A 16,687-nucleotide genomic window follows, 5' to 3' on the forward strand; every position below is an offset into this window, starting at 1 on the left:
TTTGTAAAATGGGGATAATAACAATTACTTGTCTCATAGTATTGAGGATTAATGAATCGATACCTTAGTAGGTGCTTTCAAAGAGTTTTCCACGGTGGTTTTACCATTTACAGTCCCGTGGCAGTGGATGAGAGTTCTGATTTTTCTGCATCCTCACCATTCCTTCGTATTTGTAGACGTATAGGGTATCTCATTGTGACTTTAATTTGCATTTTTCTGATGGCTAATAAAATTAAGCATCTTCCATGTGTTTATTGGCCAGTTGCAGATTCACTTTCGTGTAGTGCTGTTTTAGGTCTTTTGCCTATTTGTTTTGGATTTTTCTCTCGTTAATTTTTAAGAGGTTTTTAAAAATTCTGAATTAAAGAATTTTGTTGGCTATACATACATATACATACATGTATATATATAGGAAGTGTCTTCTACTGTGGCTTGTTCTATATGCTCTTAGCTCGTCTTTTAATAAATAGATACTGATTTTAGTGTAGTCCAACTTAATACTTTTTTGTCTTTATGGTTACTACATTTTGTGTCCTATGTAAGAAATCTTTATTTACCATAATGTCGTGAAGATATTCGTCTGTGTTTTGTTCTGAAAGTTTTACTGTTTACCTTTCACACTTGGATCTATAATGCATTTGGTGTTTATAATTGTGTAGAGAATGAGGAACAGGGTTAACATTCGTTTTTTTACATACGGGTTATGCAATTGACCCAGCATAACTTATTGAAAAGATCATCCTTTCTCCATTGTACTGTAATGTTACCTTTATCATAAACCATGTGACTGTGTAGGTCACGTGATTTGTGTAAAGTTATCTTTACCTGTTACGGAGTCTTCCAACCCAGGAACATGAAAGAGGACCCTTCCACTTATTTTTGTCTTTAGTTCTTCTCAATTGCTTTTTTTACTTTTCAGTGTAGAGATCTTGTACAACTTTTATTAAATTTACTCGTAGGTATGTAGTGAGTTTTTTGATGCTATCATAAATTGTACTGTTTTTAAATTTCATTTTTTGTTTGTTGCTGATATATGCAGTTGATTTTTGCATATTGATCTTGTAGTCATTAGCCTTGCCAAATTCCCTTATTAACTCTGATAGTTTATCATGGTGTCTGAGATTAATGACAGTTTTATTTCTTTTCCAATCCTAATACCTTTTCTTTCTTTTCTTGCTTTATTGCCAAATATTCTGTTATATTTCTAATGTCTTTAGGCTCTGCAGTACCTTCTCTCTCTTTTTCTTGATTAACATTTCTAAAGGTCTTTTCAGTGTGGATCCAATCAGGAGAGAGAAATCACACAATTATTTAAATAGGGAAAGTTTAATATAAAGAATTAACAACTGTAACAGGGGATTGGAGTAATGAGAGATTGGCTAGTCAGAAGTAAAGAGAACTCTCAAGAATATAGGAATAGCAAGTATAAGGAGCAGTCACCAACTCCAGGCCTGGGGCAAGGCAGAGGGCCTGAGGAAGAGCATGTGCCTCCAGGGCTGAGATCCAGGCTCTGTTGGAGGGGGCGCAGCTGTGGATGGCAACTCTCCACGTCAGAATCTTCCCTTCCTCAGAGTTTGTTCTTCCTGCCTCTTGTGGGTGGTAGTGGTTTGCTGGTTTAGTGTCTTTTCTAAACTGTTTTTGTGAAGTCTGTATTCTTTGTTATGTGTGGCCACTGAAGCATCTGTGTGTTAGCTTAATGAGTTAGCTGGTGTTTTGACAGATTTACCTCAAACACTTGTAGCTGACAAAAGGAAAAGGAAGAAAAAGAAAAAGAAAAAAATGAAAGTTATTCTTCCAGTCTTTGCGGGTTGGCTTTGCGTTGGGGTCCTCCTTTAACACTTATCCAGGCTTCTTACAGCTCTACTTTAGCTTTCACGTCCTGCGTGTTTGGAGCCAGAAGACCTGCCAGATGTGGAAGCTTAGTCTTCTCTGAGCCTTTTCTTCTTCTTCTTCAGAGTCTTCTCTGAGTCTTCTCTTAGCCTTTTCTGAGCTTGTGTCCTGCCCTTGGGCATTTGCTTGGCTTTCTTAATTCTCTGGTATATGCAGAAGCTTTTAAAAGCTTTTGTTCCCACATTGATCTCTTCTCCCAACCTCTTACTTCCCCAGCCTCTTAGGCTGTTTATTGCTTGTCCCAAGTGTTGTTTCTCGTCCCACCTGTTGTAGCCACTACCTGTGCCTTTAAATGTTTTCAGCAGAAGCCACCCAGGCACGCATCCTGGCTCTGGGCATGCTCAGAGTTGGGCAAAACAAAGGGAAGCCTTTGCACCAGTCCTTCATGGGAGCTGCCACACAGGTGAGGCTCCAGTCACAATTCTTTGAGGATGATGTCTGTATTCCTTCCTAGCAATTAGCACCTGGAGTACAGACCACTGTTCTCATAGCTGCTGCCTGTCTGGGGCGTGGAGGTGGTAGACCGGTTGTTTAAAATCCCGCAGTGCTCTCTCACACAGAGCAGCAGCTTCTTTCTTCCCCAGACCTGCCCCTGGTTGTTAGAAGTTTGTGGACTGTGTTCCAGAGTTTTGCAAAAGTTGGTTCTGACAGTTTTCGCCGGCTCATTACTTGTTTTGGAGGAGGAACAGAGTCTTGGGATTCCTTACTCCTCTGTTTCAGTGACCATTTTGGTGACCAGTGGTGATGGTGCTTGTAACAGTGCCACAGAGATGTCAGGTCTCTCTGTTGTCTGCAGTGCTGCTGGCCTTTGGCTACCATGCTACTGAGCTGGGGAGAGAAGGGAGATGGAAATAACTTAAGGTAAAACATCGCAACTCGAGCATCTTACCGAGGTTCAGTTGTTTCTGTTGGATTGACGCTTCTCAGTGGGTACTGAATTTTGGTTAGTTGCAAAGTGCTGAAATGATTGATTTTAGTTGTTTAGTTGTTTAGTTGTTTAGCACATATTTTCATAGTTTTAGAGGGAGAGCAAAATCAGCAAGGTCCCCTCTCCATGATTCTGGAAGTCAGTCTCTCTTCTGGAACATTTTGAAAGAGAATAGTAATGGGAAGCATTATAAAGACAAAATAAATTTTCAAAACTATGATAATGGTATATCTATATATCAACGAAATAGACAATGTTCAGAAATAATCCCAAAGTCACATGGGAATTCAGTGTATAATGGATGGCATTTTAAATCTGTGGGAAAAAGACTTGTACTTAATGATGAGAGAACAATGTAACCATTTATGAAAATTAAATGAACAAATAAATCAATGGAATGCACACTTTAAAAATGCTACTTTCAGCATAAAGATCAAGGTAAAGTGTCAGCATTCACATGTGGTACGTGGAGTAAATTCGGACACATGGCTCAACACTAAGGCTGTAAATGATGAGGGTGTGGCTTTGTTGCATGGCATTGGGGCTGTCTGCTTACAACGGCCCCTATGTAGGATCAACGTTCAGCGGCAGATGGAGTGGTGGGGAAGGTGAGGCCTGGCAGCTCAGCGTCTAAGTGGGCGATACCGCTGCTCAGCTCGGCCTCCCATTTCTGGGCATGAAGCTGAGATGGTTGCGAGTTAAGTACTTTCTTAGAGTTGTTTTGAGGCAAAAATCCCATGCTTATTAAGAAAAAGTATGTTTTCTGAAGCAAATATTTAGAGAAAGGAAATCATATGGGTTTATCTTATATCTTTTAATATATTTTATTTTTTTCTACAAGAAGGCTTTTTTCCCCAGTGTTTATTTTACCTTTGCGTTTAGAACTGTCGTTACCTATAGGTAGAATTTATGTTGGCTCTTATTTTTACCTGGAGATAGCCTCGCTTTAATGGTTTGTTTCCAAAACGGTTTTTTTTTTTAAAGATTTTATTTTTTTCCTTTTTCTCCCCAAAGCCCCCCAGTACATAGTTGTATATTCTTTGTTGTGGGTCCTTCTAGTTGTGGCATGTGGGATGCTGCCTCAGCGTGGTTTGATGAGCAGTGCCATGTCTGCACCCAGGATTCGAACCAATGAAACACTGGGCCACCTGCAGCGGAGCGCGCGAACTTAACCACTCGGCCACGGGGCCAACCCCCAAAACTGTTTTTTAAAATCTTTTAGTATAAAGGAAGCTAGATGACTTCATTAATAACTGTAGAATGCTAACTTCTTTAAAGTACCTGGAATTATTTTGTTAGTAGCATGCAAGTAATTTTTTAATTATGTACTTATGTTCCATTTTAATCATTATTTTCTTGTTTTCTTAACTTCACCTGAGTCTCAGAGTTCTTTAAAGTATATTAACTATTCATTAATCTTGATCCTATGGAATCATTAAGGCTTCCTTTCCTTTCTCCAAAAAAAAGTGTTATAGTCCATATACTTCACTTTAAGTAGGTGTAAACTATTGTGGTGCTAATCTTTTCTTTTTGAATATTTATTCTGTTTCTCACAAAATTTAATTTTAACCTTTTATACTGTGACAAAACTTTCATGGACTTGATGTGGGAAAGGAGCTTGAATTTGAGTTCCTAACGTGAAAGGGGCTTTACGTCTATCCCCTCACAAAACCCTGACCCTGCTATGTGGCGTGGTGTAATCATCCCTGTCACTGCGGCCATGCAAGTAGGAGATGTCCTCTCTGTGTCACTGTTGAGACCCCTGAACCTTGGAATAGTTAAGCAAATTGCTCAAAGTCACGTTACTCCTAAGTGACAGGGCCAGAAGTAAAGCCAAGGTTTTCCTGACTCCAAAGCTTTTGAGCTTCTGACTACACATTGTTTTCATTCCGCAAGGGATTTAATAAATATTTGTCGAACGAAGCAATGGCAGAGACCCTGAGAGCTTTCTGTCGCTGAAGCGTGTCTAGGTTTTGTATCTACTCCTGTGTTTGTTGACTGTTCACTGTGTCGCAGGCACTCTGCCCTGAGCCTTTGCTATTCTTTGTAGATACTCAGACTTTTGTCGCTTAGTTTCCATTAGGGTCAAGAACTTTTAATTTCTATTTTCTGTTTTTATTGTCGAGGTTGTTGCTTTTGTTTTGCAAATCAGCCCTGTGACAGACTCTGAACCTGAACTATTGAGGACGTAATTCTAGGTGGAGCCAGTGTTAGCCTGACAGGCTAGGGAAACACCTGAATGCTTACTTTGATCGGAGTTGAACTCTGTGCTCTGAAATGAACCTACTTGCTGAGTTTTTCTAAGATTTAGCAAGGGGAAATAATAAATCGTTGTGGTTTTCTGTTCTCTTTCAGCTTTCAGAAGAATTATTAGATAAATGGCTCTCCTACCCAGAGTCCCAGCATGTACCCCTCTCCCAGCATATGCTTGGTTTTGCTGTGAAATCTGTTACACAGATGGTAATGGGTAGTACGTTTGAAGATGGCCAGGAAGTCGTTCGCTTCCAGAAGAATCATGGCACAGTAAGTCTAGGGCCAAATTAAAATTATTCTTTCATCACATTGGATAGTTGAATAATGCAGACTTTGCCTCTCAAGATGAAAGTTTAAGATTCTGTAGTATAGTTTCCTTGTTTTGGGCTAAAAGCAACAGTGCAAGCAATGATAATTGTCTTTTTAAAAATTACTTTTTTAAGCTCTTACTTTTTGAAATTTAAAAAGTGGAGATGACTAAAGAAATTTTCTTTTAATATTTAGCAAATATGTTATAATACTGAATTCTATAATAAAGAGAAAAAACTGTATTTAATAGACTAGACTATGTCCTATATAAAAAGAAGTTAAAGCCAGTGGAACATTAAAATGCTAATAAAATGCATGTGATTTGAAGAAAGCCCAATTCAGTTTGAAATTCATTTACTGTGTGCCTTTCGTAGATTCACATATGGAATTTATTTATTATTTTCTATTTTTATCAATGTCAACATTAATTTATTTGGTTCAAATCATACTTAGGTCATTTACCGCATTTTGGCTCTCTGAGAAGTTTATTGTTTATTTTATTCAAATCTATAAAAACAAGTAAATAATCAAGATAATGTGTTTAAAAAAATCACTAGGAACTGTGGCTTAACACCCTGTCACTGTTTAATATTATACTTTTTCCCATTAAAATGGTTTTATTAGTTGTGTTTGATGATTAAAAAATAGACGTTTCTTCTAGAACATTCACATATTCAGGAGCATAAAAATAAAAGTGGAAAAATCACTCTAAATTCTACTTCCTAGAGTAAACTGCTCTTTGTACCCAGGCGAAATAAATTGGTTAGGGAATTCCTAAAATGTTTTCAAATTTTAATGGAGAATCAATTTTTGACTCAGTTGAGAGGTGATGTTTTTTCATGTTGGTGAGACAGCATTTTTTAAAGGAAGACCTCCACTATCATTCCCAAGATTTTCTTCTAAGCTGCTGTTACCTGTACCTATTTTATACTGGCATTTTCTTTCTCTTCCTTTTTCTTTCTTTCTTTGTAGCTCAAAATAGAAATAATTTCCAACTTACAGAAAAGTTGCACCTACTACAAGGAACCCCCACTGCCTGTACCCAGGGTCGGCAGTTGTTTACATTTTGCCTCATTTGCTTTTGTCATTCATTATCTGTCTTTCTGTCTATTCATCCATCCGTCTGCCCATCTCTCTATTCATTCCTTCCCCTATTACCTGAACCCTGTGACAGTAAAGTGCAGATTTTGCCTCTTTTCCCCTAAATTCTTCAGTCTGTATTTCCTAAAAACAAAGATGTTCTCTTATATAGACAACATAGTTTTCAAACTTGGGAAATTTAACATTCATACACTAGTATTACCTAGAGCCCATATTCAGATTTTGGTGGTCAGACCTCTTTGATGTGGAACATTTCCTCAGCTTTTCTTTGTTTTGTGACCTTGACATTTTTAAAAGTACCGGCCAAGTATTTTTTGAAATGTCCATCAATTTGGGTTTGAGTAGATTCAGATGATGTATTTTTGGAAGGAATCTGGTATTTTCTTAATGCTACCAGAAGTTGTTAAAGGAAAGTTTTCAGACCATAAGCATAACTTAAAGTCTTTCCTCAAATGATCTTTTGATGTCTGAAACACCAAGGGGTTGCTGTTGTCCAGTCAGGCCGCAGGAGTAATAACCAGTTGTGACTGCAGGGACAGTGACTTCTGCCCCGTCACTGCCGCTTGGCTGACAGCAGTGGGGAGGCGGCATCGGTGTAAGGTGCACGCCCATCTCGCAGGTGTTGGACTGTGAGGAAATGTACATGCCATGTTGAGTTGCGTACCGCTTCAGAACTGCCCTCCCAAATCATTGTCTCAGTTATCTTCCCCCAGCATTAGTGTGCTCTTTCCTTGTGCTTTGACGTGTAGAATTATTGATCCTTCAAATATTTGCCTACCTAATAAGTGGAAAATGGTATTTCATGATTAAAGTTATTTTTTTACTGTTTGTGAGGTTAAACTTCATTTAATATTTTTGTGGATCTCTTGTATTTCCTCATTTGTGGGCTGCTTTCTCACGTCCTTCACCAATACTTCTATTGTTGTGTTTCTTTTTCTTACTGATCTGCAAGAGCTCTTAATTTTTATCTCTAGTTTTCATTTGCTTTCATTTTTATTTATAGTGCTTTTTAAAGAAATATTTTTTTAAAACAATTTTAGGTTTACAATAAAATTAAGAGGAAGGTACAGAGACTTATATACCCCATGCATCTACACATGCACAGCCTCCCCGTTATCAACATCACTCACCAGAATGGTACATTTTTTGCCAAGGATGAACCTACATTGACAAATTGTCATCATGCAAATCCATAGTTTACCTAAGAGTTCACACTTTGTGTTGTACATTCATTGGGTTTGGACAAATGTATAATGACATGTATCCATCATTGTAATATCGTACAGAGTATTTTCACTGCCCTGAAAATCCTCTGTACTCTGCCTATTCATCTTTTCTCCGTCCCCCGGCTCCTGGCCACCACTGATGTTTTTATTGTATCCATCGTTTGGCCTTTTCAAGAATGTCATGTAGTTGGAATCATACAGTACGTAGCTTTCTCAGATTGGCTTCTTTCACTTAGTAATATGCATTTAGGGTTCCTCTATGTCTTTCATGGTTTAATAGCTCATTTCTGGGTTTTTTTGGCGAGGAAGATTGTCGCTGAGCTAACATCTCTTGCCAGTCTTCTTTTTGTTTAAGGAAGATGGTCCCTGAGCTGACATCTGTGCTAGTCTTCCTCTATTTTGTATATAGGACATTGCCACAGTGTGGCTTGATGAGCAGTGTGTAGATCCGCACCCGGGATCTGAACCCGTGAACCCTGGGCCACTGAAGCGGAGTGTGCGAACTTAACCACTACACCACTGGGCCAGCCCCAATAGCTCGTTTCATTTAGTGCTGGATCGTACTCCATTGTCTGGATATAACAGCTTATCCATTCACCTACTAAAGAACATCTTGGTTGCTTTCAAGTTTTGATAATTATGCATCAAGCTACTGTAAACATCCGTGTGCAGGTTTTTGTGTGGACGTAAGTTTGCAACTCCTTTGGTTAAATACCAAAGAGCATGATTGCTGGATCATATGGTAAGAGAATGTTTAGTTTTGTACGAAGCTGCTTTTGAGGATTCTACTGATGTGTCCTCTAGCTCAGAGATTCTTTCCTCAGCTGTGACCAGTGTATGAATAAGCCTATCAGAGGCATTCTTCTTTTCTGTTATAGTGTTTTTGATCTCTAGTGTTTCTTTTTGGTTCTTTCTTAGGATTTCCATCTCTTTGCTTAGGTTGCCTGTTTGTTCTTGCATGCTGTCTGCTTTATCCTTTACCTAAGGATACTTTAGAGCCCTTATTAATATTAATCGTACTAGTTTGAAATTTTAATTTAACCATATTAATCATAGTTGCTTTACTTTCCTGGTCTGGTATTTCCAACGTCCCTGCCTGGTCTGGTTCTGATGCTTGCTCTGTTTCTTCGAACTGCGTCTTTTGCCTTTTGGTGTGGCTTGTACCTTCTTCTTGACAGCTTGACATGATGGACTGGGTAGAAGAAACTGGTGTAGGTAGGCTTTAGCGATGTGGCGGTGAGGGGTGGGGAAGGGGAGGTGTTCCACAGTCCTGCGAGTCCGTCTCAGTCTCTGAGTGAGCCTGCGCCTCTGGACTGTGGGCCCCACGAGTGCTTCTCAGTGTTTTCTGCCCTGTGAGGTGGGACAGGATGGCTAGAGTGGTCTGGAGTTGGGTATTTCCCTGCCCCGGGTCAGTTAGGCTCTGATAAGACCCCAGCAGGTCCGGCTCTGTTGACTAGTTTCCCCTGAGGGCGGGCCTTGTTGAGAACACAGTGCTTGGCCTCCCTCTACTGGAAGCCTGAGGGGATTTTCCTTCCATATTTGCTGTGGGAACCTGGTCAAGCTCCGGCAGGTAAATCTCACAATATTTTGGGGAGCCCCCCTATAACTCAGTCCCCCTGGAGTTTTTAACTCTCAGAGTTGTGTGCACTGAACCTCCAGCAGTTTGTTAGTATGGTTTGGGTGTTCCTGCCCCAGCGCCGGTTCCTAAGCTGGTTTCCACTTGTGAGTCTGTTCCAGTAAGATGGGACTCCCTGTTTTCTCCTGTCTCTCCAATCTTGGGGGGCCTCAGTTTGCCCCGGGTCCACCCATGTGTTAGGGGTCCAAGAAGAGTTGTTGATTTTTTCAGTCTGTTCAGGTTTTCGTTGTTGCAATGGAGTAGCTAAATGCATTCAGCTTTTTCATTATGAATTTTTTCCCTGTGCTGTGTCATGCTTAGAAATTCCTTTCTCGCTTTGAGTATAATATAATAATTACTAATATAAATTACTAATTAATATAAATTATATATAATATATATTATAAATTATATGAAATATAATTATTATATAATTAATATAAATTACCAATATAAATTACTAATATAAACATTTACTGCACATTTTTGCAGTACTTTTTTTTTCTGAGGAAGATTTGCCCTGAGCTAACATCCATTGCCAGTCTTCTTCTTTTTTTTGCTTGAGGAAGATTAGCCCTGAGCTAACATCTGTGCCACTCTTCCTCTACTTTTTCTATATGGGTCACCACCACAGCATGGCTGATGAGTGGAGTAGGTTTGCACCTGGGATCCACACTGGTGAACCCTGGCTGCTGAAGCAGAGTGCTCGGAACTCTAACCTCCCCGCCATGGGGCTGGCCCTTACAGTACTTTTTATACTTTAATGTTTTACATTTAAGTAATCTGAAAGTTTATCTTTGTTAGGTAAGAGTTGAGGACTCTTAACTGTAATAATAATTTTTCAAATATTTAGCATTGATTAATAAGTGTTATGTTCTTTCCTCAAGTTCTTTTAGAACTTGTGAATAATAAACAAGTTAAAGTTTTTTCAGGAGCTAATTACCCAATTTTGAAATAATTGGAAGCCTATTCCATTGTTTACTATCTCCAAACCTTTGACTAATTTTTAACTTTTTTCTGGATCTCAGCCAGTGCTCACCAATATCACAGGTGAAGTAAAAATATGGAATTCCCTATGAATTTTATTTATCCACTGGTGCAATTATAATAAAAAATAGAGAATTGGCTCTATTGCCATGTTCTTTTCCTCCCCATTCCTACTCCTAATAAGAAAAGGAACTTTTGACTTTCCAATTATAACTAATTTGCAAGTGCCTTCACTGAAATTATTAAAATATAGTTGTGCCCTGTCCTCAGAGACTACGTAGTAAATGCTTATGCAGCCCACTTAAAAGGTAGAGCTTCTCAGATCCCTAGGTGAGACAGGAGTGCCTCATTTATTAGCTTAAACTGCTCGGTATTATCTAGAGAGCCTACTTATCAGATAATAGGTATGTTTTCCTATTTTCAGGTTTGGGCTGAGATTGGAAAAGGCTTTCTAGATGGATCACTTGATAAAAGTGCAAATCGGAAAAAACAATATGAAGATGGTAAGTTTTGCCACTCTTAATTTTTAATAAAGACAAAAGAAAGTATGCCCCAATTTTAGCAGGGTTATCTCTGAATCATGAGATTATAGGTCATGTGTGTTTTGTCTATGTTTTTCTCCTACATTTCCTATAACGAAAGTTTTTCTTTTCTTTTTTGCTAAGGAAGATTCTCCCTGAGCTAACATCCATGCCAGTCTTCCTCTGTTTTATAGTGTATGGGCTGCCAGCACAGCATGGCTGCTAACAGAGTGGTGTAAGTCCATGCCCAGGAACTGAACCCAGGCCACCGAAGCAGAGCGCACTGAACTTAACCACTAGGCCACCAGGGCTGGCCCCATGAAAGTTTTTCTTAAACAAAAAGAGGACAAAGCAGTGAGTTAGTAAACAAAACTCTAGCACTTGCTGCAGAATGAAGGTGCTGTGGAACTGGTACAGCCTACAGCCTTGATGAAAGTAAGGGTAAATCCTGGAAAAGTGATTTGATAATATATATGAGAGTCATAAAATAATGGATCAGATTATCTAAAAGAAGAAAATATTCATGAGTATTTTTTTTTTTTTGAGGAAGTAGCCCTGAGCTAACATCTGCTGCCAATCCTCCTCTCTTTTGCTGAGGAAGACTAGCCCTGAGCTAACGTCTGTGCCCATCTTCCTCTGCTTTATGTGTGGGATGCCTACCACAGCATGGCTTGACAAGCGGTGCCATGTCCGCACCCAGGATCCCAACCGGCAAACCCCTGGCTGCCAAAGCAGAATGTGTGAACTTAACCGCTGTACCACTGGGCTGGCCCCTCATGAGTATTTTTTATAGTGCTATTTCTACAAGTAGAAAACCAGAAATAATCAAATTGTCCAACAATATAGGAATTAGGAAATAAGGAAATAGTATCAACATGATTAAATATTCTATAGATATTTGTAAAAAATGTAGCAACATAAAAAATTCTTGCCATTTTGAGTAAATTTGGCATTGGTTACAACATTGAAAATCTACACAGAAAAATAGCGAATTTAGTTTAAGATGTCTCCCCTAAATTTTTCTCCCTCTTTTCTTTTTGTTCTGTATTTTCTGCCAGTAATTTAATGATTGTAATGCTTTAATATGTTTATTCTGAGCTGCTTCACTTTCTTTTTTGGAAGTAGGCTGGGTAAATTAAAATACATAGGCTGCATTGGAATAATGGATTATTTTCCATATATAATAGTATTACTTCCTGGGATTCTCTTCCTTTATTCTTTGAACGAGTGTTTATTGGGGCCTGTGTGTGCTAGGCAATATTCTATGTACAGGAGACAAAAATCCTGTCCTCATGGGGCTTCCCATTCTAGTGAGTCCCTTGATGTCCCAACATAAGTCCAGAAAAACCAATTTACTTGACACATTTTCTGGTATCTTGTTTTCATCATCATTCTGATCGTCTTGATGCATGCGTTTGGATTAATTCCCCTTAAAAAAAAATGTGTTTCACAAATATTGGTTCAATTGATATAAAATGAAAATTAATTTGTATTCTTTGATTCTAAATAAAAGTAGATTATCTAGCATAATATGTTCGTTGCACTGTCACATGGGCATAGATCAGATTTGAGCTGTCATTGAAAATGACTATGTTTTGGTATTTATATGAGTGGGATCCTGTGGCTGGATCAGTGCTTCCTTTGTTTAGGTGAGTAATTCTCAACCTGGTCTATACATTAGAATCACTTTGGGAACTTAAAACGAAAAAACTGGAGATCAGGCTCTATCCTAGACCAGTTTATTCAGAATCTGGGATAGAGGTGCCCTGGGCATCAGATATTTTTATAAAAGCTCTCCACACTATTCTGATGTGCTTGTAGGGCTGAGAATGTACCACAGTAGTTCCCAAATTTTACTACACATTGGATCTTTTAAAAAACATTGAAGCCTGGCTTCTACTCCTAAACGTTCCAATTTAATTGGTATGAGGTGTGACTTATATTTCTTATGTTTTACAGTTTTTTTAAAAAAGGTTTCTAGGTGATTCTGTGTAGCAAAGTTTGGGAACCCCTGTATTACAGTATTAATAGTTTCTCATTTTAATCACTAATGTGTTATATTTATTCAATTCTATAAATATTTAGTGAAGATCTATAATATCCTGGTATGTTTTTGGTGCTGAGGAGATGTCAGTGAACAAAACAAACAAAAATTCCTGTCCTTGTGGCACTACATTCTAGTGTGAAGAGGCAGGCGATAATCTAAATAAGTAAACTGAATAGTGTGTTAAAAGATGACAAGTGCTATGGAGAAATTAAATCAGGAAGGGGAATGGGGAGTGTTCAGGGTGGGGAGGTTGTGATTTTAAATAAAGTTTTTAGGAAAGGCCTCATCAAGATTAGGTGACTTGAGCAAACACTTGCGAAAGATAAGGAAGCCTGTCAGTGCAGATCATGTGCATATCCGCATAGCCAAAGGAAGTGTATTCCACATTGAGGAAAAGCAATTGCAAAATCCTTGAGATGAGATTCTTCCTCACCGGGAGGTACAACCAGGAGCTGTGTGGCTGGAGTGAAGTAGTCAGAAAAGGAACAGAATGAGATGAGGCCAGAAAGATTGGGGGAGGGACAGATTTTGTCCAGCTTGTAGATCATTGTATGACTAGGTTGTTACTATGAGATAGGAAACCACTGGGAGGTTTTGAGCAGAGTTATGATCTGAGTTATGTTTTTAAAGGATCACTCTGGCTGCTGTGATAGATTATAGGAGCCCAGAGCAGAAGCAGAGAGAGTAATTAGGGAGCTGTTATGGGCTAGGACTATGTGGCAGGCAGCAGGAAATATAGAATGAAAAAAAGAGTAAGGGAGAATAATTCTGTATTTTGAAGACAAAACCACCAACATTGGCTGATAGATGTGGGTTGTAAGAGTGAAGGAGTCACCAAGGTCATTGGAAAATAAAGTTATTAGGAAATAAGATGGGGCATACTGTGGGAGAATCCAGTTTTGGGGGGAAATATCAAGAGTTCAGTTTTGGATGTGTTATTTATTTATTTCTTTAAAGATTGGCACCTGAGCTAACAACTGTTGCCAATCTTTCTTTCCCTTCTCCCAAAATCCCCCCAGTACATAGTTGTATATTTGTTAGTTGTGGGTCCTTCTGGTTGTGGCATGGGGAACGCCGTCTCAGCATGGCTTGATGAGTGGTGCCATGTCCACGCCTGGGATCCGAACTGGCGAAACCCTGGGCTGCCGAAGGAGAGCGTGCGAACTTAACCACTTGGCCATGGGGCCGGCCCCCTGTTTATGTTGTGTTTAGTATGCTTCAGACCTCCAAGTGGAGATGCTGAGTTGGTTGTTAGATGTATGAGTCTAGAGTTCAGGAGAAAGATGTCCTGACTGGAAATATAAATTTGGGAGTGTTCAGTACGTAGATTGTATTGAAAGTTTAACACTGGTGATCACCAAGGTAATGAATGTAAATAGAAAAAGAGAAGAGGTCCAGAAACTGAGCCTACAGACCTTGGACATACCATTGTTAAGAAATTTGAGAGATGAGAAGGAATCAACAAAGGAACCTGAGGATGAGCAGGCAGTAAGTGGGAGGAAAGTGTGGAATCCTGGGAGCCAAATGTGAAAGTGTTTCCTGGAGCGTAAGCGATCAACATGGGAACTGAGAAGTGCTCTTTGGATAATTTTATTGACTGTTGGATATCAGTTATTCTGTATCTTTTAGATTTCAGAAATTTGCTTTTTTGATGATTTCACATCTGTTTCTGACCCCAAATGAGTGATGCGTGACTTGGGAGAAGAGTGGAGTTGAGGACAGAATTTAGAAGGAAGGTGGATGATACCAGGGAAGACGGCTGTGTGGGTGGAGGCCTCTAAGGTGCTGGCATTGTTCTGCTTCTCAGCCTGGGTGGCGATGTTGTGGATATCTGCTTTATGATGATTCCTTAAATTGTGCATATATGTTTTATGTACTTTTTTTGTGTGTATGTTAAATTTAGCAAAAAGAAAATAGATGTTTTAAATGTAAATTAGCTTTTTTAAAATTGTTAATTACTACTCTTTTACTTTTGGAAGTTTTATTCTGCACATAGTAACATTGTACAGAAATATTAGGTCAGCACGGCTGGACCAGGTCAGAACAATGGCCCCCACCAATGTCTCAGTTTCCAGAGAGGTCCCTCCTCTCACCAAGGTGCTCCCAGAGCCCACCAGGTAAAGTATCGCCATAAGCACCAAGTGAGCAGATCAGAGTACAGAGCCTGGCTGAGAGAATGTGATGGCCTCTAGACAGGATCCTATGCTGATATTCATGACAGCTGAAAGATCTGATGTGGCAACTCCCAGTCTGCAACACCAAGGGGTTCAACATTTCCTACCCTCTTGCCTATAACCCACTGGCATATTTAACTGTTTCAAGATTCTGTGTTCCCCTTAAGATGGTTCTTTTGGACATTAGTCAGCTATCTGTCCCCTTGCTAGCAAGCTGTAATAAAAAGTCCTTTCTCTCTCAAAAAAAAAAAAAAAAAAATTAAAAATGTTCAGTCTTCACAAGGGCTTATATTCTCAAATCTTCTTTGTTTTTCTTCTTTAAGCCCTTATGCAACTGGAATCTATTTTAAAGAAAATCATAAAAGAACGAAGAGGAATGAACTTCAATCAACATATTTTCATTGACTCCTTAGTACAGGGGAACCTTAATGACCAACAGGTGATGTAATTGTTAAATGTTTATCAAATAAAATATAATCACACATGTATAGAGTGTGCTTTTTATTCAGTTTAATCCAGATGCCCTCCTAGAATACAGTGGCTTCTCTTTTATTGTACATCATCCATAAATAGTACAAGAATTTAGTTCCTATTTTTTTAGCTCTTTGAAGCAGCTGTATATTATTTAATATTTGGGTAAGCAAATATTGGACCACAATTCTCTGATCATAACAGAGGAGGACAAGTATAAACCTTTATCGCCTAAGCTGCTCTACCTGTGTGGCCAGGCATGGCAGCCTGGCTTCTTCCCAGTGTATGTCTGTCACCCCTAGCACACTGCTATGTGGCGTTGTCAGGCAAAGGACAGGACTATAGCCATTATTGCCTAACCTGTTCATTGTAGGAATCTTCTGTCCCACTCGACATGTGCAAGTCTTCATAGACAGAATTGGTTTCCAGGTGTATGTGGGTGCAGAAATCGAATCAGGCTGAGGGCACTGGCAGACTCTCCTCTGTCCTGTGGCTTTGTTGCTGTCCCAGGCCAAGCCAGAAGGATAGAGCTGAGCCAGTTTGTTTGCAAAAATGTGTCATGAGCCAATAATATTACCGATAAGTGTTTACTGCATCGAGGAGGCAACGCAATATTTAGGTTGGTTATTTACATTATTTTAAAATTTTTTTCTGAGGAAGAGTAGCCCTGAGCTAACATCTGTTGCCAATCTTACTTGGTTATTTACATTATATAGATGTTTTTTAAGTGAAAAACATCATAAAGAAATAATACACTTTTTTCCTTTCCTTGACCATAATTCTATACTCTAGATTTTTTTAGCGTAAGGCATAATACGGGACACCTTACGTTTCACCCTTTCTAAACTTAGTTTTGTTTCCTAGATCCTAGAAGACAGTATGATATTTTCTTTGGCCAGTTGCATAATAACTGCAAAATGTAAGTATAAATTGATTTCTTTTTGAGATAGATTATAAAATATACAAGGGTAAAGCTATTCTGAAATAAAGGTAACACTCTTTGCAAGACCTCTTTATAACTTCCCTCTTCTTTTTACTCTTGTTTGAAACGCTCTTGTACACAGGTACCTTTTTTTTTTTTTTTTTTACCCCAGGTGCTCTGTGCCACCTCTGAACATTGCCATAAATTTCTTGACACAGTTTATGGATTGTGAATTCTAGTTAG

General features: G+C 38.9%; 1 protein-coding gene across 2 annotated transcripts in view; it reads left to right on the plus strand.

The window, feature by feature from the left end:
* The window catches only part of LOC124238408 (cytochrome P450 20A1), a 57,920-nt gene that overhangs the window by 18,229 nt on the left and 23,004 nt on the right, over positions 1-16,687 (plus strand). The window contains exons 5-8 of one of the 2 annotated variants that reach the window (XM_046659354.1): positions 5,174-5,341; positions 10,734-10,812; positions 15,375-15,490; positions 16,387-16,441. In XM_046659354.1, coding sequence (XP_046515310.1) covers positions 5,174-5,341; positions 10,734-10,812; positions 15,375-15,490; positions 16,387-16,441 — 418 coding nt within the window. The remainder of the gene's footprint in view (positions 1-5,173; positions 5,342-10,733; positions 10,813-15,374; positions 15,491-16,386; positions 16,442-16,687) is intronic. The other variant, XM_046659355.1, reaches the window with a different exon arrangement.

The sequence above is a fragment of the Equus quagga genome, chromosome 4 (assembly GCF_021613505.1).
Source record: "Equus quagga isolate Etosha38 chromosome 4, UCLA_HA_Equagga_1.0, whole genome shotgun sequence".
In the NCBI taxonomy this organism is placed as follows: Eukaryota; Metazoa; Chordata; class Mammalia; order Perissodactyla; family Equidae; genus Equus; species Equus quagga.